The sequence below is a fragment of the Amblyomma mixtum genome, chromosome 3, assembly GCF_055824585.1.
Source record: "Amblyomma mixtum isolate Tamu chromosome 3, ASM5582458v1, whole genome shotgun sequence".
NCBI lineage: Eukaryota > Metazoa > Arthropoda > Arachnida > Ixodida > Ixodidae > Amblyomma > Amblyomma mixtum.
Genome location: NC_143014.1, coordinates 426,976,068 through 427,002,445, shown reverse-complemented (window position 1 = coordinate 427,002,445; position 26,378 = coordinate 426,976,068). Strand labels below are relative to the sequence as shown.

The 26,378-nt window shown below is 47.4% G+C and overlaps 2 protein-coding genes across 2 annotated transcripts in view; one reads left to right on the top strand and one right to left on the bottom strand.

The window, feature by feature from the left end:
• The window catches only part of LOC149357990 (uncharacterized), an 81,779-nt gene that overhangs the window by 44,388 nt on the left and 11,013 nt on the right, over positions 1-26,378 (top strand). Inside the window, exons 2-6 of the mRNA XM_089576704.1 lie at positions 4,198-4,405; positions 4,618-4,724; positions 15,443-15,645; positions 17,597-17,768; positions 20,240-20,411. Of these exons, the coding sequence (XP_089432830.1) occupies positions 4,198-4,405; positions 4,618-4,724; positions 15,443-15,645; positions 17,597-17,768; positions 20,240-20,411 (862 nt within the window). The remainder of the gene's footprint in view (positions 1-4,197; positions 4,406-4,617; positions 4,725-15,442; positions 15,646-17,596; positions 17,769-20,239; positions 20,412-26,378) is intronic.
• On the bottom strand, positions 24,548-25,804 carry LOC149357991 (uncharacterized). Its single transcript, XM_089578005.1, has one exon. The coding sequence runs from the start codon at positions 25,745-25,747 to the stop codon at positions 24,548-24,550; it is 1,200 nt and encodes a 399-aa protein (XP_089434131.1). The 5' UTR covers positions 25,748-25,804.

Below are 26,378 nucleotides of genomic sequence, written 5' to 3'. Positions count from 1 at the left end.
GTTTGCCCCCGCACGTCGTCGCCCGGCAGAAATCCGTCTGTGCTGCATAGCTTGTACCGAGCGCAGAACTTCACTTTCGTTGTCTCTTTTGAACCAAACGAACGCAACGGGGTCACACACGTGGGGGCAGCTGGGGTTAGACAACGACGTCTGAACCGCTACTGCCCTCTAACCTACAAGGTTAGCAGAACGAACGTCGTTTTAAAACATCGATTAATGACACTTGCAGCCTACCAAGAATAATATAAAACTTTACTTGGTTAAAGATAAGTTCTAGCTGGCGCAACGATAAGAGAAGGTGACGGTTGTTTTATGCAATCTAGCGGTATCTATTAAAAGAAATGTATTCGTTTCGGAGTGGTTGCACGCTGTTTTTCTCTTCAGAACTGACTAAGGATGTGTTTGATTGAAATGCTGGTAAGTTGGCATATAGAACCAGCGAAATGCTGCGAGTGGTGAGCCAAGAACTTAAAAGCACAGCGCTAGCCCAGGTTTACTTCTGTTGCTTGTGAACAACTTTTACCGAAAAACGGCCCTTAAGACATTTTTTGCGCCTTGAACATTAGAAATCGTTGCCTATTTGCTGCAAACAGTTCTGTCAAAGTCACCCTTCGAGAAAAAGAGTACTGTGAGAAGGCGGCCTCTCCTTTCAATAAGCTGTCAGCATATCTAGTTTTATTTTATTGTGTGGCACCCAACTCGACCTACCTTGCGAATCTGAATGAAATAAGTCTAAAGGAGAACGGACGAACACTTTTGTTGCAAAGCCGGTCCACAACAAAGAAACGTGAACGTATTTTCGACGAATTACAATCAGGCTTGCCGTAAATCTTCACCTGCACAGCCTATGCACCTGTGCTGCATTTAATACAGCACAGGTGAGTGGCACCCTCCCCGGCATTCGTGGCAGATAAGCGCAACTTTTGCCGTAAGCTAAATAAATATTTGGTCTTTCACCTGAAAAGTGTAGAAGCGGTGTGATTTCATCCGATATATTCCTGTAAAACAAAATTGGGCCCTTATAATGACGAAAGCGCACGAGAGAAAGCACGGCACCTATCTCCACGCGTCAACTGAGTATATTCTCCTGTATTTTATCGATTGTTTATCTGTTGTTTAGTGAGAACAAGCACAGCAACCAAGGGTCAGAGTCTATAAAAGGCACTAGGGAGCATTTCTACAGATGTTTACAAATAACAGTATATCTACACCTGTAATGGGAGGTTTAGGTACTGTTACTGGTGGTTCTATATTCATGGAGATGTGAACAAGACGTTTGTCGTTACTGAACACCATCGTAGCTTGCAGAATTGCCAAATGCCTTTGAGCTTTAAAAAGAAAAAAAAAACCAAGAGGGTACTACTGGTGATGAGCATTAGCGGATTCTCGAAATCATTCACGCCATGCTGGAGCCCGCATGATAGTATGACGGTTGTGCTTTTGTTGTTTCTGTTGTATGTTTCCATGGTCCCTTCACAAAGCGACTGGTGTGGCACGTCGCTTTTGGTAGCTTTATCAATACTACGGCGGTCAGTAGTGGCAGGATACCTTGCTATCTAGTCATATCGAGTTTTCTTGAGAGGCGTTTGGAGGCCTTTCAATGCGTCTTGTTGTGACGGAGGGCACGGCTTGGTGACGGTGAAGTTAAATCGAAGCTCGAGGCATGGGCTGCGTGTACGGAGTGGTCAGATGGTGCGCGGATACTTGATCGACGGGAAACTCTGCATGGAGGCGGATCATTGCTGTAATAGCCAGCGCTGAAAAAAAATTTTCCGCGTTGCATGAACAAACAGAATGGCACAATACCCAATTTGATACTTCGCAGCAGCAGCAAAAAAAAAAAAAAAGAACGGTGCGAAAGACGCAACACCAGGAGAAGAACGACGATCGGCAACCGCGGGACTAGCAAATGAATTTGCAGTCCACCACCATGGGTATGTGCCATCGTTTTTGAGGCAACAACAATAGCAACAACTGAATTTCATTGAGAAATGTACAAACTTATAGCAGCGTATGAGCGCCGTATCAATGATGCCGAACGTGGCGAGATTGAAAAGGCTCAAGTAAGGCTATCTCACTCCGCCGTGCTGTCACTGGCAGTTGGCTCATGCATGTGTCCTCGGTTTCAATAAACTTTAAGCCTCAGCTCACTCCCTTGCGTACTGATCATCGTGATTAACGAAAAGATAGGCGTCACTTAGGCACGGCATGCGACCATCATATTATTTCCAATACACAGCTTCCAATGCCAGATAGAGACAGCAGTAGCTGTATTTCACCTGACGCCGTAAGTGTTCCCATTCTTATTACTTCTCATGTATCACACGATCGCAGACTGCACGTTCCCAAAACCGTACACTCACCAACTGTGATCTTCGTTATGCCAAAGCCATACTAGATATGTTTCCTTTTGGCCAACAAGGGAAAGCTTAGGGTACTCGGGCACTACATACCTTCCAACGCTGACAGCGATTCGACGCCTTAGAACTGAAGAAAGATCTTTTGTGCAACCTTCATTCCGTCATTTGAATAGCGGGTGGCCGCTTCTTATGTCAAGAAACAGTGTTGGAAATCAATGTACCGTGGTGAATGTATGCTTGCCGGTATTTAACCAATATACCAGCGGGTCTTCCTAACCAGTCGGGTGTTCTTTTCTTGCACGGAGGTGCGGTGCTCACTTTTTCACCGCGGATGCAACGGCTTGCGCCTCTCGTGTGACGGCTTACAGAGAGCTACAGGGAAATTGAGATGAAAATCAAGCCAGAGATGACACTGAGCCTCAGCAAGCGGCTCAGATCACCAAAATTTTTAAATTCTTGACCATGAGTGACTAGCGTTACGCCCTCTAACAAGTGCAATCTTTGCCAACAATAACTGCTGCGTGGTTGGTTTCTGCCACCTTTGAGGATATAAGTGAATGTAAGATTGGAACAACCTTTTTCCACACGTTAGGAGACCTTTTCGTCTTTAGCGAAGCTGTAAGGCCTCAACTGTACAGCTGAGAAATAAAGCGTGAATTCTAAGTACTTATGGCAAAGACGGCCCCTAAGGTACTCAATTATAGGTAAACTAAACAGGAATCTGAAGTCGTCTTTTTACCCCGGGAACTCAATCTACACGTTCCGAGCATTCTTAGAAACTTTGAATGCTTGTCCTGTGCGGCCGAATTTCGTAATTTAAACCGTATTGAACGTTAAGCCTACCGCCTTGACGAGGAGTCAACCAACGCGTGGAGTGCCTTACAGGCAGTCACGTGGCGGCTTTACTTTCGCTTTTATTGTGTTTTTTAGGTTTCCGTTCACAAATAGATCCAGTCAGAGACAACTTAGGTGCAAATTAGGCCCACTGAAAAAAAAAATACTCGTGGACTCGGCTTTTGCCGATCGCTATGTATACGTATCACTCCGCCGATGGGAGAGCGGCAAGCAGGGCCAGGACTGGCTGAAAGCCGCTCTGAGCGTTGGTTGACTGCTACCGTAAGCAGTGAGTTCAAAGAAAGGTGAGCGCCGGGACGTTTAATCCGAATTAAATTAGGGAAATGAGCAGCACAGTGCAATACTTCGAAGTTTCTAAGAATTCTCGGAACGTGTAGATCGAGTTCCCGCGGTAAAAAGACGAGTTCAGATTCTTCTTTAGTGCACCTTTAAGCTAGGACGCTCAACTAGAGCTGCTTTTGCTCATGACAAAGATGGTGAAAATTCCTGAAATGCTGCTGAGATTTAAGCATAAGAGTAATTTTAAAATTAAATTCGTGGTTCAAGATTCGCTCCAGTTTGTGTTTAATGATATATCTCTTGTATTTCATACCTGTAAACCCACCCCTGAATGCAAATTTACCTGGAACTTTGGCGCGCTAAATTTCGAGCTGGGAGGCAAAAACCTCGGTGCCACAGATTAAGGCGTTTCTGATGGCGCTTTACTTCAGCTCTATGCGTGTGCATGACACTTTTTCCGCAGCAAACGACTCGGCTCCATCGTCACTTTAAATACCCGCGCTCTCATCAACGCCAACGACAATGTTGTTAAAGTGTGCCGAGCCGTGGGAGCCTGGAAGTGGAAGATTCGCTCTCTCGAGATGAAATGTGGGATAGTTTCACTTAGTCCTGGATGAGGACAAAAACTTGTGAATTTTTTCTACTCCAATGTGTCGTGCTGGTTCCTCTCTATCTTCTTTTGATGTCGTATGCCCTCTAACAGGTAGATGCCAAGTCTGGCTCCCGGTACACCTTCGGCGAACTGCTGGATGCATGCCGCCGGGTTGCGGCGGGACTTCGGAGACTTGGCCTGCGCCCGGGAGATGTGGTCGCGTTCCAGGCCGCCACCAGCAGCGAGCTCCTAGTCGCCATATGCGGCACTCTCTTTGCTGGAGGCATTGGCGCTTTCATCAAGGCCAATCTCACCGAAGGTTAGTGGTGGCCATACAGTGAAACTTTATCACAGTCACCTTTTAAACCACCGTAACGACCTGTCTTATTTACAAATGGAGCTTTTTATCATCCTAAGATTTCGTGTTTCAATTGTGTAAAAATGGGTCTAACCTTGAAAGAACGAGCCTATTGAGTCATCTTAGTACTATTGCGCGGGTTTTTCATCGTTCGGTATTTATTTTTTTTTCAGGAGAATCTCGTTACCAGTTTGAAGATGTCCAACCTAAGTTTGTTTTTTGCGATGGCGACGACATAAACAAAACTGAACAGGCTTGCAGAGAAGTTTCTTCAGTTGAGGTAACTATTTGCGCTGGATTATATAACCAAAATTCTTTTCTTTTTCTCCGCTGATGCACCTGTTTGCATCTTGCATCGCATTTTGAGATAACGGTTCCAAATGGTGCTGGGAATTCTCAGCTGGCTAACTGTAGCGAATTACTAACGCGTCCCCGCCTGCCGAAGGGGAACGTTATCGTGTGCAGGTTCGAACAAGACAACAAACAGATCGAACAAAACAAAGCAAATCCGTGTTTATAATTTAAAGGAAAAGAGCCAATAAGAAACGAAAGCACCAAGAAAAACACACTAACACGCGTACAACACTACAGATTAAAGGAAAGTGTTCACGAGACATGGAGCGTCCCAGGTGAAGCGGTAATGCCTTGCTGACAGCAAGGACGCGGGTTGATGAACTGCGACGCGTCGCTAGCGTTGCGTCGAAGGAAGCGGCGGGAGAAAGCCAGGTGGTAAGGAGTGGAGAGGAACATAGGAAAAAGCCGATGGACTCCGATCAGCTGCCTCAAGAACTTGGCAGCAGCAGCAGGAAAAGCGTAGCCAAGACCCATCGACGGCGTCCCGAAACGCCGTAGGCTTATGCAGGCTATCCAGGGAAGCCTCTCGGCAGCACGGACCCACAATCTATCGGCTTCCACCTCCAAACTTGAAAGGGACGCAGGAGGCTTACATCGGTGATGCAAGGGAGGTTACCGGTAGCACGGACCCAACGTTCGACGGCTGACACATCCACGCATGAATGACCCCCCCCTCCGATGCGCTGTCTTCCTTCACACCTCGGTTTTCCTACACGTCAGCACTCCGTTCTTCGTGTTCGCCGTGCTCTTCGTTGATGTCGCCTCGCACACACCATTCGCACGTGCACACGCGCAAGGCTGGGCTGGCGCCTCAGGCGCTCTGCTGTACGACGCACCTCTGTCGACGCACCGTGTTCAAGAATCCCCCTACGATTTCGTGTGCACATCACATATGCCCCCCCCCCCCCCTTCAGAAAAGTTCTTTCACACAGAAAAAACTGCTGTTGGCGCACACAACACTTCCGTTCGTGTGGTAAACGGACAAACTACATGCTGCCGAAGTCACCGGAGCCACTTTACACAGTGACACATGGAGGCACATGGAAACGTGCACACAGGGAACATGGGGTCAAACATTAGACATATGGCAAAAGGGAAAATAAAAACCATACAAAATATGGTTTGGTTTGGTTTATGGGGTTTAACGTCCCAAAGCGACTAAGGCCATTAGAGACGCCGTAGTGAAGGGCTCCAGAAATTTCGACCACCTGGGGTTCTTTAACGTGCACTGACATCGCACAGTACACGGGCCTCTAGAATTTCTCCCCCAAAGAAATTCTAGCCGCCGCGGCCGGGATCGAACCCGCCTCTTTCGGGTGAGCAGCCGAGCACCATAACCGCTGAGGCACCGCGGCGGCATATATACAAGATATCAGACACAACCTTTAAACACGTCTGTACCATAAAGGTGAATATGTACGCAACGAACAACCCATAACCGGAGAACGAAAGAAGGAGAAAAACAACGCATAAACACTACCACACTGCATTTGCACAGGTTACCATTACAAACACCGGATAGTAGCACTATACAGGTGTCCACAAATTTTTCGGAACACGCAAATTGCAATAAAGTCTAATTACTGGGTAGCCTGAGCATGCAGCGATGAAGTGAAGTATGTGCTTTGTAGTTCCCATCGCGGCCTGCACAATGCACCCCTCAGTACCTGTTTGCGCTTCTAGTTGGAGAGGAAATTGATGTTTCTGCTGATTTCGGCATTCCGAAAACTTCTGTGAGCAACTGAACATTGGGCGAGGCCCTCCGGCAATTTACGAACGAGTCATGCAATCGGCGCCTTCGTTTTCTGAGCCCTTCATGTACTCTACACCTGATGTAAGGGTAGGCAGTTCTTCTGGGTCACCTTCTTCCGATTACGAAGAAACATGACGCCTCCACGGTTGCTTCGGACGCACGCTCTTCGTTTGAGCATATCTATGTGGTCTAGCTTCTTAGTGCGGGCCTTGTCGATCCAATAATCCGTCGATCCAATAAGAAACCACGATTGGACCCTTCCACTGTATCAGGAGTCTATTGTGGCTACTCGGCAAAAGAATGAGGGCACGATCTCCATTCCTTAAAAGTACCGCTTCTTGCTGTTCCTGTCAGAGTATCTCTTCTGATACTTTTGGACACGCAACAGTTTGCTCGAGACGTTCTCTTAGATCGAGTTCATAACCATATGTCCTCTCCTTGTCTTCTCCCAGCTGTTCCCTTGTCTAGAGCTCTCTGGGGACTGCGAGCGGTCCTCGCACATGTCGTCCAATTATTAACTGAAACGGAGAAAACCCCAGACTCGTCTGCGACACCTCTCTGTATGCGAACGGAAGCAAAGTTTCAAAGTTTCAAAGTTTATTTCCCATCTAACACTACAGATGGAGGAATCGTAGAAAAAAGCTGCCCTTGGGCAGCTTGACGAGTCTACAATCCAAATTATTGACAGGGAGGCAACAAGAATTTATACAATTTTACAGAAAAACAAGCACACCAAGGAAGCACCCGAGAATACACGAAACAGCAATATGTGTACATAATGAAACTTGAACCACGTTATTCAAAAACAAATTATGTAGTTCACAACGTGAAAAAGAAAAGAAATCGAGATTAATGTGAATATACCTATTTAGAAGAGATGGAAGTGTGTACTGAAGGCATTCCCTACCAAGATTTAGTCGAGGTGTTGGCACACTCCATTCTACGCCACGTCTAGTAGAATAGACTAATTCTTTTTTCCTTAGTTGTGCTAAATTTTTAAGATTTGTGACATTTTTCCTCATTTCTGTTTTAAAAGTAACACTGAGGCGATATTTATAAAGACTATGTGCTTTAATAACTCTGGAATGACAAAAGAAAGCTCCACTTGGATGTCGGAACGGTAAATTATATGTACTTCGGAGATATCTTTTTTGATTTAAATGAATACGTTCAAGGTTAGTGAATGCTGTAGTGCCCCACACCAACTGGCAATAGTTTAAATGCGAGTTGAATATTGAATTGTATGCCAGCATCTTAGTTTTTGTGGGAAGTATGTATTTTAGACGGCCTATAACACCAGTGATTTGAGCTTTTTTTTCAAGATATAATTGACATGATAATCCCATGACATACTGGCAGAAAATATAACCCCAAGGCATTTAAACTGCTCAACAATTTCTACAGCCCGCGAGTTTAATATAATATTATCGTGCGGTGGGATAACTTTACTTTTCGGCCTAAATAAGACAGCTTTGGTCTTAGTCTCGTTTATTTGCATCAGGTTAACTGCAGACCAGATCTCAAGAGCTTTCATTGTGGCATTACATTGTTTGATAAGTTCATGAACATTTTCACCTGAAAAAAATACGCTCGTATCGTCGGCATAGATGAAAAACTTTGTATTATAGCTAATGTTGACAATATCTTTTAGGAAAATATTGAAGAGTAGAGGCCCTAGCGTACTGCCTTGGGGGACACCGCAGAAGAGCGGCTTCGGTTCAGACCGTATACCATTTATACACACCACTTGCTATCTAAACGACAAATAAGAACCTAACAGTGAGAGCGCTTTTCCTCGGATACCATAGTAGTGTAATTTATTTAGTAAGATGTTATTATTTACCAGGTCAAAAGCCTTTGAGAAGTCCACAAATACACCAAGGAATATAACTCTGTTTTCAAGTTGCTTTATTATATATTCCTTTTATTGGAGTAATGCAAGTTCAGTTGATTTGCTTTTGGAGAAGTCAAACTGAAATGGTGTTAGCAAGTTAAATTTATGGATGAAATTTGACATTCTTAGATGGAGCATTTTCTCAAATGCTTTCGAAAACACTGGCAAAATAGAGATTGGTCTGTAGTTGGCGAGGGCGTTGCGATCTCCTTTTTTGTAAAGAACAACAACTTTTGCTAATTGCATTTTTTTCCAGAAAAACTGCAGTTTCTGAACAGAGGTTAAAGATGTGAGCAAGTATGGGAGCAATTATATCAACTACATGCTTGACTGGCCGTATTTGGATATCATCAATGTCACAGCTACTGCTATTGTTAAGATTTGTTATCACCGTCACTACTTCGTCTACCGTGACTGGGTGCAGAAAAATTGTTTTATCATTCTGAATTCGAACATATTTGCAAGCGTCAGATCCGGCAGCACGTGTTACAGCACGGGTAGCCGAGCTCGTTAAAAAAGTATTGAATACATTAGCCAGTTCAACGCCAGAAACTTCCTTTCCATCAATATTTAATTTTGTTAATGCAGTGCGTGAACTGTCCCGCTGCAGAAGTGCATTTAATCTCGACCATAGTACACCATTTCGAGCATTCTTAACCTCTAGAAGTGACACGTGATAGGCTGTTCGCGCAGACCGCAGTTTTTTAGTCAATTTATTCCTATATTTCTTAAATACAGCAAGGTCCTCTACCTTCCGGCTGCTCAAATATTTTCTACACAGCTTGTCTTTCACTTGTATTTCTCTGCGAAGCTCTGGCGTTACCCATGGCTCGCGGATTCTGCGACTTTTGACACGTGTTACAAGAGGAAAGGAGTCATGATATATTTGTTTAAAGCAATCGATAAACGTATTAAAATCGATTAAAACATTTCCGTCATGAAGTTCAACTATCTTACTCCAATACACTTTCATGAGCGCATCCCTAAAGGATTTCAATGATGATTCCGTAATAGCTTGGTATGTGATTGATGTGGAATTACTTCCTATTGCACTCGCATTTTCAATGCAAGCAAACACAGGAAGATGATCACTAACACAACAAGATAAAACACCAGAAAAAGCATTCAGCTGCATAGAGTTAGTAATAATTAAATCGAGAACTGAATGGCCTTCGCTTGTGACTCTGGTTGGTGTATTGATGAGGTTAACAAAGCCAATAGACATAATAGTCAAATTAAATTCTCTAGCAGATGGGTTGGGATTACCCATGTCAATATTAAAGTCACCACAAGCTATTAAGGTTTTCTTATTGTGATACTGAACAACAAAAGCCAGGAACATGTCATAAAACTGTAAAAATGATGCAATATTACCGTTAGGAGGGCGATAACACACAGAGAACACAGCACTTTGTGTAGAAACTGAAATAATTTCATAATCTGGGGTAATTAAAGTGTATGCTTCAAGTAATTCGCCTTCAACGTCGTCCTGAAGCAATAATGCAACACCACCGCCGCGAACATGTCTGTTTGTATAATATGCCGCATAATTCTTCAACCTGAAAACATCACAGTCACTTGTGCTCCACGTCTCGGTTAACATTATTGCAGAGAATTCAAAAGAAAAACTTGCAAAAAATTCTTCCAGGCAGAATACTTTGTTTTTCACACACCTAGTGTTCAGGTGAATACATTTGTAAGAGGTGGACGGAAAATGTGACACCACTTGATCCACATCACTGGGAAAATAATAGCGAGTATCATCCATCACACTTTTTTTTTCTACAAATTAGAACGAACAATGCGTCAGTTACAGGCTATCAAGATCAGCTTTGATCTTAATAACGATGGCAACTGCACCGCTGGTCTTTCGAACGAGAACTTTTCTGTTCACGTACCAGACAAAAGCATAGCCTTTTTCCTTTGCCTTATTCTTCGCGTCCCTAAGAAGTCCTCTGTGGTAGCGAGTTAGGTTTTCTTGAAGGAAAACGTTTGATTCACTGTCTTTCAGCGCGTTCCTTTTCTGAAACCAAGTGTCCTTTGTCTGCAGCTTGGTAAACCGGATAATAATTCCGGGAATTTTATCTCTCCTGGCTGGCAGGCGGTGAGCTGATGCGACGTCAGCGTCAGTGAGCTGAGGGACTTGAAGCGTATCGGCAATCTGATTCAGATTTGTTAACAGGTTTTCGCCCGCGACAACAGGGACACCATGCACTTCCAGATTAAGCCGCCTACTGCGAAATTCTAGGTCATTTATTTGTTGCTCAAGATCAACCTGTACTGTAGGAGGTTTTCCCATGTTTTGGGCAGCTTCAGACTGAGCTTCCGCAGCATCTGCTTGAGTGTGCCGTTAAATTTCTGCACCCTCCCTTTGCACATTCGATGGTAAGGGGTCGTGCTGAGATGTTTCACCGCCAAGAGATCACTGAGCTCTCTTACGATTTCCGAAGTGAAACAGGAGCCCTGGCCACAAAGGATCTCTTGGAAAACCTATTCGTGAAAACATCTTCACCAAACCTTCTGCCACGGTTGCGAAATCTATCTTTGGGAGAGCCACGGCGTCGGGATACAGCGTGGCAAAATAGACGACAGTGAAAATATATCTATTCGATTTCACCGATGTGGGCAACAGCGGACCGATAATATCAACAGCAACCCGATCAAATGGAGTGTCGATAAGAAGCCGGCGTCCCAAGCTTTCCCTACTTTGCCTTTCGGGCACGTCCTTTGGCAGGTGTCGCACGACCTGACATACTTTTAATCTCCTCCTGCTCGCTTGGCCAGTAGAATTCTTCCGGAACTCGATCTGTAGTCTTCTTAATGTCCTGATATCCCGCCAACGAGCTATCGTGGGCAAGCAAGCCTTAACACCTGCGATCTGCAAGACTTTGGACGTACTACCTATCGAACCTCTCTGCCAGTGGCGCGATGATAGAAGCGGTACAGGAAACCCATTTTGACAGAATACGAGTGCGAAGTGCAGTGATTGCCGTGTGTCACCTTTCCTACTTTTACCCAACATGCCTTCAATGACCTATCCTCTCTTTGCTCTTTTTCTAGCATACCTTTAGTGAACCGCATAGCACCGACGCTTAAAGCAGTATTTTCCCTACTTTGTCCGGAAACTTCCTTTCCAGCCAAAACCACTTTTGGGCCCTCGTCATTTTCACTGGCAACCTCGTCATTGACTACTCCAGAACATAATTTAGTGGCGCTCGCCGATTCCTTCTAATTAATATCAGGATTTGACGGCTCACGGGTCCCTGGTATATTTCCAATTATGACGTCGTACAATGGTGTCTCCATGCGCTTCACCAGGGCCGTGCCAGTGAAACAAGGGGAAGCGATATAGATTTCTGCTTCGGGAACTTCCAGACTACTGCCATAAACAAGGAACACCGTAGAATTCGGAGCCCGTGAGACCTGAGTCAGGAACTAGGGCCCTCCACACAACCACCTTATTGTTAACGTGTCCCGTAAAACACGTACGGGTAGGCCTCCGAGCTCTCCCTCTAGGACAGGCATGCGATGTGCGTCTTCAGGCTTTTTCCGGACATGTCCGACCAACACCTTATACTCAGCTGGCTCGAGCCTACCTCCTATTGTGGACACCGTTTCCGGCGCAACACACACTGGTTGAGCACAACAGGATGACTGCTTCTCGCTTTCATGCTTTCTTGAGAAGGAACTTACTTCATGCCCTGTTTTTGGACAATAAACGCAATAAAGCTGTTTTCGCTTAGAGCGACAGCAGGCAGCCTTATGTCCTGGTCGATTACAAATGAGGCATCTTCCTAACTTCTACTTGATGAAACAACCTTCTCTCTCGTAATGCCCACCTCGCACGGTTCTTTGAAGGAAGACAAGTTTCTTAGCCGCTGGGCCTCTAGAAAGCTGTCTGCTGCCTCAGCCATTTTGACCAGCGTCTTGCACTTTCTTTCCGGAAGGAAAATCGCCAGACGACTATGGCTGTTCCTCATGAGGTGTTCGGCCCCCACAAAGTCAAGTAAATAGCTGTACGTTGTGGCCGTTCCCGACATCACGGCCTATTGGTCAAAACGACTCAGAAAGCGTGATGCGTATTGCTTGCCTGTTTCTTTATCAAGCGACTTTCTGTCACGAAACCTTTCGCGATAAACTTCTGCTGTCAACCGAAAACGTTGGAGCAAGGCAATTTTTCTTATCGTAATCCATCGAATCTACTGGATACAGTCGACCGAACACACGGAGAGCCTCCCCAGTCAAATACGTACTGAATGCTGCAGCCCACTTTTCCTTAAGCCAGCTGTGCCCTTCTGCGATACGCTCAAAACGTTTGGGGTACCCATCCAAGACATCACTTCGATCGTCGAAAGGCGGGATCAACTTGTGTTGGCTAACCGCTGCGCAGGGCCCCTTTGCGGGTTCTCGACTACCCCAACAGCTTCTGGGAGACATAATTGGAGCTGCAATCTATGCTCATCAGCCTCTGCTAGCGACTTTGGATGCTCGCGTTCGGCTTCTGCCTGGGCCTTGGCGTGCTCGCGTTCGGCTGCACGTGCAGCGCGTTCGGCTTCACATGAGGCGCGTTCCTTCTACTGCTCAGCGGCAAACCACGAACGCAGCTCGGCGTCTCTCAACCCCAATTCTTTGCCTAATTCAACCAAATCCTCTAGCATTGCCATTGTTTCTTTTTACGGACCCACGAAAGGAACAAAAATGACCATGGCTTCGTCCTGTGGCGTGGACGCCAAATTGTCGCGAATTGGTAACGTGTCCCCGACTGCTGAAGGGGACCGCTGTCGCGTGCAGGTTCGAGCAAGACAACGAACAGATCAAGCATACAAAACGAATGCGTCTTTATAAATTGGAGGAGAAGAGCCAATAAGAAACGAAAACACAAAGAAAAACACACACTAACACGCTAACAACACTACAGATTAAAGGAAAGAGTTTACAAGATATGGAGAGTCCAAGGTGAAGCGGGAATGCCTTGCTGGCAGCAAGGACGAGGGTTGATGAACTGCGATGCGTCGCTGGCGTTGCGTCGAAGGAAGCGGCGGAAGGAAGCCAGGTGGTAAGCAATGGAGAGGAACACAGCAAAACATCGATGGACTCCAGTCAGCCGCCCCAAGAACTTGGCAGCAGCAGCAGGAAAATCGTAGCCAAAACCCATCGACGGCGTCCCGAAACGCCGTAGGCTTATGCAGGCTATCCAAGGAAGCCTCTCGGCAGCATGGACCCACAATCCATCGGCTTCCACCTAAAACCTTGAAAAGGATGCAGGAGGCTTCCGTTGGTGATGCAAGGCAGGTCCTCGGCAGCATGGACCCAACGTCCGACGGCTGCCACCTCCACGCTCGAATGACCCCATCTCCGCTGCGCTGTCTTCCTTCACACCTCGGTTTTCCTACACGTCAGCACTCTGCTCCTCGTGTTCGCCGCGCTCTTCTTTGACGTCGCCTTGCACACTCCATTCGCACGTGCACACGCGGAACGCTGGGCTGGAGCGCGCGATGCACCAGTGTCGACGCACCGCGTTCAAGAATCCCCCTTCGATTTCATGTGCACATCACGTTATCCCAGTGCACTCCTTTCATTTAACACTTTAAAGGTTAAAGGGGAAAATCCTGGTAGAAAGCAACACATGCAGTCTGTGTCCTGCGGCGGAGCCCGGTCTCTTTCATATTAATTTTTTTTGGCGTCATAGGTTGCGTGCTACTTCTTCAGGCAAGCAAGCATTTTTCACAACTTCGTTCGAGGAACTGGGGGCAGCGCCGTTTCCACGAAACTTGCGCACATGCAGTGCCCACAGCCAGATGTGATCCTTCCGAAAATTTTCTCTGCAGTCCTCGAACACGCATATCTAGTACAGAAGTAGCAATGCGCTAGCCTAACATAAAGTTCTCTCTATCAATGCACTTTCTGCGCAGAAGGCTCAAAAAAGTTGACAAGTTTGCGCTATGTCGCATGATGCTCTAGGTTTAGCAATAGCTGAGGTGCACGAGTGCACCTAGTGTCTAGAATTTTTCACTACTTCGAGTCACATGTTTTGTACACAGCTCGGACATGCAGCATACTCTCGGCTCTGACGCTGACGCCCTGGAGCACGACGCTCCGTGGGAACTTCGTGTGTCCCAGAGAATTAAAGTTAGACGTCGTGCGGCCCTCCTGCACCCATTCACCTACCCGCCGCTTAATGGTGCACGTAAATACAACACAAACGTGATCTCAGTAAACGTTGCAGAACCTCGCTTTCCCCGCCGAACATCCATCGTGCTTTCTCTCCCCCTCTGACTACTACAGCGTAGGGGAGAGAGCGTGCCGGAGCAACAAATTCTCCTTTCCTCTCAGCTTCCACCTTTCGCCTCACCGCTGAACAGAGCCACGGGCAGTAGGCGGCAGAAGGTGTCCCAAAAACCCCAATCGCTTTGAAAAATGAAGGCGTTCGCTTCACTCACATTTGGCACACTGGATTCTTTGTAACCGTCAAGCTAAAATGGAAATTTAAAATTGATGCTTGTATGTTTGTATGTGTAACGCATTGTCAACAAAAAAAGAAGCCCTGAGCGGGGCCGCATGGACATAAAGCCACTGTGCATCTATTTTTGAGAGTGCAGTACTGCGCACAGCCAATTTAAGCTAAAAAATACGCCACCAGATAGTGATATGTGGAAGATAAAAGGGACTTTTGGGCAATGTTTCCAGCCTTTCTGTGCTCGCCGCAGCAGAAAACTTAAGACATTTAAAATAAATTATGGTTGTAATTACAACGGTGGAAAAAAAAACGTCCAGACATTTGGTTTCACTCGAGTTCATGACGTAAGGTCGATGCGGAAGAAGTTTCATGACGCATGATAAGAATATCTTCAGTTAAGATGAAGCACGAATCACGTCTGTTATCAACACCCGTGAAACACAGAAACGTTAAGTGCGTCACCTGTGGTTTATATGCACTGTTATGTTTCACTGCATCTGCCACAGCTTTGGTGCGCACATCTTTTTTTTTTCTGTCCAGGTTTTCATCGCTATTACCGGAGCTTCCGGAGGAGCAGTCACTCTGTCGCAACTAAAGCAGTCTCCTCTTGACGACCCTGAACCTCATGTGAATGTGGGCCCAGACTCGGTGTTGGCAATAATGTACTCAAGTGGCACCACGGGACTGCCTAAAGGCGTGCAGCTCACGCACCGCAGTGTTATCGCACAAGTGGTAATGTATGGGTAAGCATAGCAGCACTGAACATGCACCTTTACAAGGCGGAGACCCAGTTTTAGGAAATTCACCGCCACTGGTTGTGACCTTTTATGAAGGAGCTCACTGCACGACTGTCATACAGTTAGAGAAAAGGTGGTTCCACATTTTTTAAAGATGGCCTCGAGAGGATGCCACGGACCCGCGGGTTCCGTCCCGGTTCCAACCTCACGCCTCTAGGTTTTGTACGGCGCACGAGACGGTGAAAAGACTCCGCAAAACGGCCACAGTGTTGGTCCTCGTGTACACCCTTTGCCAAAGTTTAGAGCAGTGGTGTTTGTTTATGGGAGACAATGTGTGGTTATTTTTGCATCCCTCGAGTTCCAAATCTCTTGCACGTGAGAGCAACCGTGGTCCTCCCATCTCTGATGGTTAGGACTTTCATGGATGACAAAAGAGCCTCAAAACGGCTTGGAAGCTAATTTTCTCGACCTGTAAACTTCTGAAAACCGTATAAATAAAGTTAAAGAGTAATAATATATACGTTCAGGCCATATTTTGCTTTTTTTCTATTATAATAATACCGCTCTGAAGCATCTGCGTCATTCCTGATCGCAGCATGTAGGCACGGTCTCCCTGTACTCTAACTCCCTACAAATTGGCATACTTAACGGAAGCCAACAGTCACCGAAACCAAGGAGCAAAGCGGATTTTTATTTTTTTTTCATTGGAATGGTATTGGAAGCCACAAATGGAACCAGCAAATCGAGTTCTGAATTCGGACCGGTTAGAGCGATCATTAATATACCAGAGCTTTCGCTACCGTACACTGTGTTATCATGGTTCGAAAGGTCACCGGACAGTGCCAGTTGCAAGCAGCTCATTCGTGTCTACAGGTCTGATAATTCGGGCTTTGATTTCTTGACCCAAACTGTGCGCTTTGTGACGCCTCAAACGTTTACTGAGACTTTGCATAGAGAAGCATTGGTTTCAAAGTTATGCGTTTTAATTGAAGTTTAGCTGAGCCTCAACCATTCCGACAGAAGTAACAGCTGTATAGCCTGGTCAAACCAGCACTCTGGAATAAATCTTCCACCGGGCGAATAGATCGAGTTCAGGAGTTCAGGCTGGGTGACGCCGGCCAAAGGAATGACTACGTTGCACGAAAGCTTGATCATACACTGAATGAAAAGCATAATGACAAGAGAAAGCTCTAAGTAACAACTATATATAGCTCTATGTTTTGCGTAAAAATAAATAGTCGTTATTTTTTCGTTCCTCCTGAATGTGCCTTTTCTTTTGTTATTCCGAAGTATTCTTAATATTCCGATGTTTTATATATTAGCAGTTATGTCTAGTTATTTCCTTGCTAGTGGAGTACAGCCAAGCTAGCTGTTAACAAACTGTGTTGCAGATATTCTCTTGTTGCCAGCCTCTTCTGCTTTAAAAGATTTCCTAATATGAAATATGCTAAAACCGCTATAAGTCTGAATTATATCAGCTTGGCCATGTCATCTTCTCACCTGTCCAATTAGCCAAACTGGTACCGTGATATTCACGGCACGACTGCAGAACCATACTCGAGATAATAACTAGGACAAGTTCTCAGCTTCAGACCTCTGAGAGCGCTGTCTAGCTCGCCATTTTATTCGCACGGCAGCGTTTTGGTCTGGCTTGTGCGCGTTGATAGCCGTTCTCTTTTTTTCTTGACAGGCGGGCTTCTCGTGATTGGCTTATTTCCCTGAAATTATATCTAGCAAGTCGTCAGGTTTGTTCCGCGAACTCGTGAAAATAAATAAAGGAAAAATAATCTAGTGCGAAAGGCAGAGTTTCTTTTTCTCCCGAGGCCATTGATATTGCAATTGACAGACGTTGTGACAAATAGTTGCATATTCAAGAACTAACATTAAAGAGCTTATAGATGTGAACACATAACTCAAACGAAGTATGGTAATAAGCTTCTGCAACGCTTGCTTTCAGGCTTCTTGGCCCATCAGTGTTTGACAAAGACGACATAGCCATTTGCACAGGACCAGTGATGCACATCGCCGGCTTCTGGCTCGCCTTCAGCATTCTCGCCCATGGCTGCAAGCTCGTATTGCTGGATACGTTGGACATCGGCTTGATTTTGGTGGCCATCGAAAGGCACAGGGTAAATAAATATTGTTTGTTTGTTTATTGGGGTTTAACGCCCCAAAGCAACTCAGGCTCTGAGGAACGCCGTAGTGAAGGGCTCCGGAAATTTCGACCACCTGGGGTTCTTTAACGTGCACTGACAACGCACAGTACACGGACCTCTAGAATTTCGCCTTCATCTAAATTCGGCCGCCGCAGCCGGGATCGAACCCGCGTCTTTCGGGTCAGCAGCCTAGCGCCGTAACCACTGAGCCACCGTGGCGGGGAAAATAAATATTGTGTCATCTAATTAATGACTGCAAATTCATTTGGAAATCCATAACGCCAACGTGATTTTAGCCCCATTCTCTTCTCTCTTTTTACGAATATCACGATATATAAACGAAGTGGGATTGGGGGAAAAAAATGGCCTGGCTTAGCTTATGGTTAAGCCTAGGATGCGAAGCATACCGCCGGTGGAGGCTGCGCGTCCGCAAGCGAGCGCACGAGTTGAGCCCCAGCTTTCACAGCTGTTGTGACGTCATATCACGTGGTGCGCCGATGTAGGTCAAGTGGTAGCTACGCGGCCGCGCGCGGCGCAGCAAGGAACAGCTCGGTTGTGCGGCTATTATGCTTCGCATAAAAAACTCAGACAGGTTTACAGAGCAATCCCAGTCACAACTTATGAGTCTATAATGCGCAGGGGGTCTCTACAAACTAACAAAAGTCAGTAAAGAAATACGTGCACATTCAACATCAAACATTAAAGTCTTGCAAAGGAACTTTCTGAAGGAAGCCAACAATCCCTGTAACCAACGGAAGTATAAGGAAGTGTGCTTTCATTACTGTTATTTATTTGTGGCGTTCAGAAATGAAAAATTAGCTGTGCGATCATTCTATCCGAAAGATACCAATTAGAAAGTAAAAGAAAGGAGAGCGACATGCCGCCGGTGGAATGCCAGGAACTCCGTATGTCGCGTACGATGCTCTATGAACTGACGATCGACGCCTGTCCATCGTTCTACTTTCGAATGTGTTTGTGTTCCGTACTGCCTGACGTTGAGACGTGCTCACCAGCGCCACTCTAGACCATAGTGAAGGATGTGGAAAGTCTTTGAATACCGCCAGTGCTACGTGCAAGTTTATCTAATCGTGAAGACGGCAGCTGTGGGAGAACCATCTTACGGTGCCTAAGACATTGTTAAGCTATTCGCATACACAACAATTGTGGGCAAAAGCATTTAGCGGGAAACCTGGACGAACACAGTTTTTTCATATATCGTAAGATTTAACTACAACAGTTAATATATCCGCAGATCACCCGACGGTAATCTTGAGTTTTTTTTTCTATTAAAGTTTTTGCTATCGTCAAAAGCGTTCGTCATTGGTTTTCTACGGCAGTCATAACTGTTTGATGCGATCGATGAAAACACTTGAAGAGAATGATTCTGCTAGATATCTAAAGAATGGGACATTACCCTCAATATTTCCATAACACTATCTTGCCATTTTCCATTTTTCAAAATTTTAGTCTGAGAGTGCTGTAGATCAGCAGACATGGCTTTAAATGAGTGGCTTGTTTCGATAGACCTATGATACATATAAAAAAAAACTAATAATTATCTAAACTTAGAAAAGCACAGAGTAGTGCTTTTTTTTAGAAATTATTATTTATTATTATGTGCTCCACCAAAGGACTTCCTCACAAAAATGGCAAATAAACGAAACCTACCAAGTTGCGTCAGCGGCGACCTAGCGCATGAGACTGGTGCCAGTAAGCCGCACTTGTTTCTTAGCTTTGGGTCTGTAGCAGGCTGACGCACGCTAAACGTGGCCAAATCAAATTTTTTTCCCCTACCTCGAGAATGCCTTGAAACACAGCATGGAATGAGTAAGGCATTTTAAAAGTAGCGTTATTTAGGGTGTCTGCGGCAGCCTACAGCTTTCTAGGCTTGTGATGCGTGCATGCATTTGCCTTAATTCCACGGGTAATCAAATAATTTGAATTGATGGACGTGTTCGTTTAGATATAAAAAAATTCTTGTGGCTTGTTGCTGGCGAACGCGCATAATTAGTGATTCCTGGGTAGTCTCTTCAGATTTGCCTCTTCATTGCGCATTTTGTTCAGAACGGTAGGCAGACTTCAGCGCAAACAAGTGTGATGTATATGCGCAGGCTATTTTTCGGCTCTCTGTTGGAGTGGTCAGCGCCTAGTGATATATGCAGCATATACATTGTGTCATTTCGTTAACCGAACCCTGTAAGCGCGCCGATTTGAAGCACATGGCACCGTGCACTATTTGTGCACTGCAGGCGCCACTCCACGCGAGAAACTAAGCTTGCAGTTGCCTCGTCACATTCACAGAACCCCAAAAGTTTTGTTTCCAGTAACGCAGCCTGCTCGCCGCACAAACTTGAGATCGCCTAAAGAGAATCAGAAAATGGGGATTCTAGCACTATATCAACCGCCACGTTGTGAAGTAACGTCATCTTTTTCTCTGTTCACAGCCTACAGTGCTCACGCTGTACCCTGCGTTTTTCACAAAATTTGAGGAACATCCACTACTGAACCATGTGGACACAACCAGCGTCAAAAAGCTTATGACAGGTGGAAGCTCCGTGAGCTCAACTGCACTGCAGAAAATCATAATGAAGCTCGGCTTGAAGGGCGTCACGCAAGGTATGTTAACTCATCCTTGTCATTGTCAATTTATTATTTAGCCAAGAAATTTTTGATTTTGTAAATTTTTTCTGTGTTATGAAACATAGCCCCATAACATGTTACCAAGGCAGGAATGGAATGCGCGCTCGGCACGACCCGTCCACAACCTCCTTCTTTTGCTCGTGTATCTTAGCGCAGTGCCCCCAGTTACCGTCAAGTGCACCCGGGGCGCCTTGTTTTACGCTCTGGGCCTATGAAAACGCTGCTCCGTCAGCTTCCGACCTGCAATGAATGGTGCCGCATGTAGCGCTCTGTGAAAGCTATCATCACAGAAAAACGGCTTTGGCTTGCAAAGTGCTGAAAGACAGCTGCTTGTGCACAGGCGCAAGAGGGATCTCTGCGCGACGGAGCCACAGTTCGCTTCGTAATAGTTATTATTGTTACGCCCAGTGGTTTATTAAGACCGGGACGGAGGATCGAAAAACAGCTGGGTCCGCTTGCCGAGCACGAGACGCCACCAACTTCGTTCTCCTCATCTTCGGCTTATCCAGCAACGTCGACCACGCAGAATGGGTATTGCCCTTTCATGGGCGTCACACTTCCCCCTACGCAGCCGAAGCGCGCTGGGCGAGTTAAAAAGCGCCGCGCGAATGGTAGGGCTTCAGCCGGGCAACGTGAGTGACTTCGGTTCGCGCTGAACGACGGCCGCTTGCCGTGAGACGAGCTATGCGGTAATTGAGCTCGCTAATTTGGTCAATAATGACGTAGGGTCCATCGTAGTGGCACAGCAGCTTCTGAGACAACCCTCGCTTTCTGATAGTCCGCCACAACAAGACTAAATCACCGGCGCTGTAAGTAACTCGACGGCGGTGGGCATCGTAGCGCGCTTTTGACCGATCTTGGGAGGCGAGAACACGAAGGAGAGCAAGGCGCCGGGCTTCTTCGGCGAGACAGAAAGTCTCAGCGATAGAGGGATCTTCATCAAGCTCGTCAGAAAATGGTAGTATGGTGTCCAGGGTGTAGCGTGGGGGGCGAGCATAGAGTAAAAAGAAGGGGCTGTAGCCAGTAGTCTCATGGCGTGCGGTATTGAACGCATACGTAATGAACGGCAGGACGCTATCCCAGTTCTTGTGCCTTGAATCAACATACATTGACAGCATGTTAGTGAGCGTGCGGTTCGTCCGCTCAGTGAGCCCATTCGTCTGGGGGTGGTAAGGCGAGGAATGGCGAAAATGCGATGCGCAGGAACGGAGAAGCTGCTCCACGACGTCAGCGGTGAACTGCCGACCACGGTCACTGATGATAACTTTTGGAGGTCCATGACGGAGAACTATGAATCGGAGCAGAAAAGAGGACACATGATACGCTGTAGCCGAGGGTAGAGCTGCCGTTTCACAATACCGGGTAAGGTAATCGACGCAAACCACTATCCAGCGGTTCCCATGATAGGACTTTGGAAACGGGCCCAGCAGGTCTATGCCCACTTGCTCAAACGGTGCTGCAGACGGTGTCACAGGGTGAAGCTGACCAGATGCAAGGCTAGTAGGTCGCTTGTATCGTTGACACTGAGTGCAGCTGGCGACGTACCGCTCAGTCGTGGCCCGCATTTTCGGCCAATAGAAGCGTGCCTGGGTACGGTGCAGCGTCCGTGCCGAACCAAGATGTCCAGAGGTAGGGTCATCGTGCATGGCTTGCAAGACAGAGGAGTACAGGCTCTTCGGAACTACCAGCAGAAAGCGCTGGCCCGTAGAAGAATAGTTTTTCTTCCACAAAAGGCCATCTCGCACACAAAAGCAGCTGACGTTGGAACGGTCTTCAGCCTCCGTAAGGAGAGACTGTAGGGTTAAGTCTTTCTGCTGTTCCGCTTTGAACGTTGCGACATCAGGAAAAACAGGTGTCAATGACGCGACGCAGTGGTCCAAAGTGTCGATGTTAGACTCCGACTCAGGAAGGGGCAGCCTCGAAAGACAGTCCGCGTCAGCGTGACGGCGACCACTCTTGTAGACGACTGTATAGTCGAACTCTTGTAGCCGGAGAGCCCAGCGTGCAAGGCGTCCGCACGGGTCACGAAGGTTAACGAGCCAGCAGAGGGCATGATGGTCGGTGACGATGGTGAACAGGCGTCCGTACAGATAGGAACGGAAACGCTGCGTGGCGAAGACGACGGCTAAGCATTCTTGCTCGGTGACTGTATAATTGCGCTCCGGCTTGCTGAGCGAGCGACTCGCATACGCAACAACGTGCTCTTTGTTGTTTCATCGCTGGACGAGAACAGCGCCGAGGCCAACACCGCTGGCGTCGGTGTGAATCTCTGTGGGAGCGGAGGGATCGAAGTGGCGAAGTACAGGGTGAGATGTCAAAAGGAATTTTAGTTGGCGAAAGGCGGAGTCGCACTAAGGTGTCCACTCGTAAGCCACATTTTTCTGAAGGAGACCTGTCAGAGGGTAAGCTACATCCGCAAAGCGATGAATAAAACGGCGAAAGTAAGAGCATAAGCCCAAGAAACTCCGCAGCTCTTTAACAGACTGTGGTGGCTTGAACGACTCGACAGCTGCAGTCTTGGCTGGATCAGGCCTGACGCCGTCTTTATCAACGAGGTGTCCTAGAAATAACGCTTGACGCGCACCAAAGTGGCACTTTTTAGAGTTAAGAACAAGGCCAGCTTGGCGCATACAGTTGAGGACGAGAGCTAAACGGTCGTTGTGCTCACTGAACGTCTTTCCGAAAATGACAACGTCGTCGAGGTAGCACATGCAGATTTCCCATTTCACACCGCGGAGTATAGTGTCCATAAATCTCTCGAAGGTGGCGGGCGCATTGCAAAGGCCAAATGGCATCACATTAAACTCATAAAGGCCACCAGGCGTAATAAAAGCTGTTTTTTTCTTTGTCCGCGGGATGCATGGGTATTTGCCAATACCCCGACCGAAGATCAATCGAAGAGAAGTAGGACGCTGAAAAAAGACAGTCGATGGCATCGTCGATTCGAGGTAGGGGGTATACATCTTTTCTCGTGACGGCATTCAGACGACGGTAATCCACGCAAAAACGCCATGATCCATCCTTGTTCCGAACAAGAATTACTGGAGCAGCCCAGGGACTTGAGGACTCTTGTATAACGCCTTTAGTTAGCATCTCCTGCACTTGGTCATTGGTAACCTTGCGTTCAGACGGTGACACTCGGTAGGGCTTTTGGCGGATCGGATGTGAGGTACCAGTGTCAACCCTGTGCAGGGTTCGAGACGAGGGGATGGAAGATGGGCCGCCGGGCTGCGAAAAGTCAAACACAGTGGAGTATCGCTTGAGGATGGTCAACAGTGCACGGCGCTCATGCGTGGAAAGCGAGTTGTCGATCATTCGGAGCAACTGCGACTCGTCGTAAAACTCTGGTGCTGCTGTGCCCAAGGCGTCGTCGGTAACCAAGGCAACGGATACCGGCATGTATTGGCTGCATGAGGCAAGCTTCAGGCCTTCAGGCAGAACTACAGATTCCGTCGAACTGTTCACTGTCCACAGTTCAGTTCTTCCGTTGATTACGGAAACCGTGGAATGAGGAACCAAGATGTTCTTCTTCATGCAATTCAAGTGGTTCGGTTCCACAGCCGCATCAAACACGTCGAGAGCGGTATCGGAGCAGGAAACCGGTACGCACACAGCCGAAGAAGGAGGCACGACAGTATCTCGGGCAACAGAAAACACTCTCTCTCCACTGCACGAGCCTTCTAGAAGATCAGTGGTGGAACATTTGCCGACGTTGAGCTCACCTGTGTGACAGTAGACGTTAGCGCCACACATCTGCAAAAAGTCGACGCCAAGAATAACGTCGTGCGTCGACCGGGGTAGCACCACCATTTCCGTGCTGAAGACTTCACCACCCAAAGAAACCTTTACACTACACACTCCAACTGCTGGCAACGGTTCACCACTCACGCCACAAAACTGGACATTTTTGTCCCATCGAAACAAAACTTTTCTTCCGAGGAGGCACTTAAACGCAGCACTCATAACCGAAACAGTAGCACCGGTATCCACTAAAGCCATCACAGGTACATCATCCACTAGCACATGTACTTTGTTCTGTAACATAACGACAGGCAGGGGTATCACTTCCGGCGGCAGACTTCCAGCGACCTCACCCCCATCGGTCGCGCCGACTAGTTTTCCGGCGGAGGCGAGGAGGAGCGGCGTCGGGGTGATGGAGATCGACGTGTTCGGAAAGCTGGAGGCGGCGTCACACTTCTATCAGATGCCGGCGAATGATTCCGCACTTGTGCAGGCCATGAACTGCCGGAATCAGGCGGGCAGGACGGGTATCGAGAAGGACCGGGTTGGTAGTCCGGACGCCGAGAATAGGTCGAGGAGCCATAACGGGACGGTTGTCGGCGGGGACAAAATCGGGAGATGTGTCCGTGTTGACCACAGCGGTAACACACCAGAGAGGGACCGGGAGCAGGCTGCGCCGGCAAGTAGTCACCATACGAAGGACTGGGCCGAAAGTTCTCGTCGTATGTGGTCGGCACATGCCGGTAAAAGCCGGACCGGTGCTCCGGGGGCAATCGCGGTGTGTTGTTCGGCCGCAGCCCTCGGGGTACCCGGTGATCCTGAAAGTCCGCTGTGTTAACGTCCGTTGGCGGAGTAGGACGTGTGAGATGCACAGGAGGTGGCTCTGATGAATTTCGAGTGAGTTCTAGTGACCTGGTTAACTCTTCGCGAACGATCTGGCGGATTGTGGAAGCCAGATCGCATGATGGTGTGTCTACAGCTGCCACCGTCGTCACCCCGGCCAAACGTCCAAATTTCGGTGTGATGCGACGCATTTTCAACGTCTCGAACGTCCGGCAGTGCTTGATGACGTCAGACACGGACTCGAGACTTTCTTTTCCGATCAAAAAATTGTAGACGTCTTCGGCGAATCCTTTGAGCAAATGGCCAACTTTGTCTTCCTCTGTCATAGCAGGAGAGACGACCTTGCATAGCTTCACGATTTCCTCAATATACTTTGTGCATGTTTCACCGGGGAGCTGAGCCCTTTGCGCAAGTGTTTGTTCAGCCCGCTTCTTCTTCGCGACTGAATCACCGAAGCACTTCTTCAGCTCCTCTACAAAGCGGTCCCAATGCGTGAGGGAATCCTCGTGGTTGTCAAACCACGTTAGGGCCGTGTCGGTTAGTGAAAACACGACGTTCGCAAGCCGGGCGGAGGAGTTCCACTTGTTGTAGCGACTCACCCGTAGGTAGTGTGTGAGCCATTCATCGACGTCGTCGCTAGAGGAACCCGCGAATGACCGTGGCTCCCGGTAATGCTGCCACGAACTGCTGAGCACAGACCTCGAACTGTCGCCGTCCAGGGACATCATTGGCACAGAAGGCGGCAGACCAACAATGCGACGACTGCGGCGAATGTGAATCTGGGGATCCGTCTTCGGAGAAACCTCAATACCCAGCACCTCCACCAAGATGTTACGCCCAGTGGTTTATTAAGACTGGGACGGAGGATCGAAAAACAGCTGGGTCCGCTTGCCGAGCACGAGACGCCACCAACTTCGTTCTCCTCATCTTCGGCTTATCCAGCAACGCCGACCACGCAGAATGGGTATTGCCCTTACATGGGCGTCACATTATAAACGAAACAAACGATCACCCTTTTAGCTCTGCGCGTTGCTCTTGCTGCAGAATCTCTGTAGTATTTCGCGGGTGGGAGTGCTCAACATTTTTTTGGCATGGGATGCAGCGGAGGCAGGCTCGTGACACGTCTCTTTAGTGACCAGCAGGTTAGAACATCGCGCGGCCATTCAAAGAGATAGTGCTGTTCATTGCGACGCCTTCAAGAGCGCTTTTTTTCACGCACTCGTATAGGAACGGTGGTGTTGAGTAGAGGACTCTAGCAAATATTCCGGATTTAGGGCAGGGAGGCAGAGAGAAGGGTCTATTGCAGAAGGTTGACTCAAGACCTAGATTTAAAGGAACCGTGACTGCGACCACGATAGC

What these genes read in the sequence shown, in the direction of transcription:
- LOC149357991 (XM_089578005.1), bottom strand. Translation starts at nt 25,747, where the DNA reads ATGATGTCCCTGGACGGCGACAGTTCGAGGTCTGTGCTCAGCAGTTCG.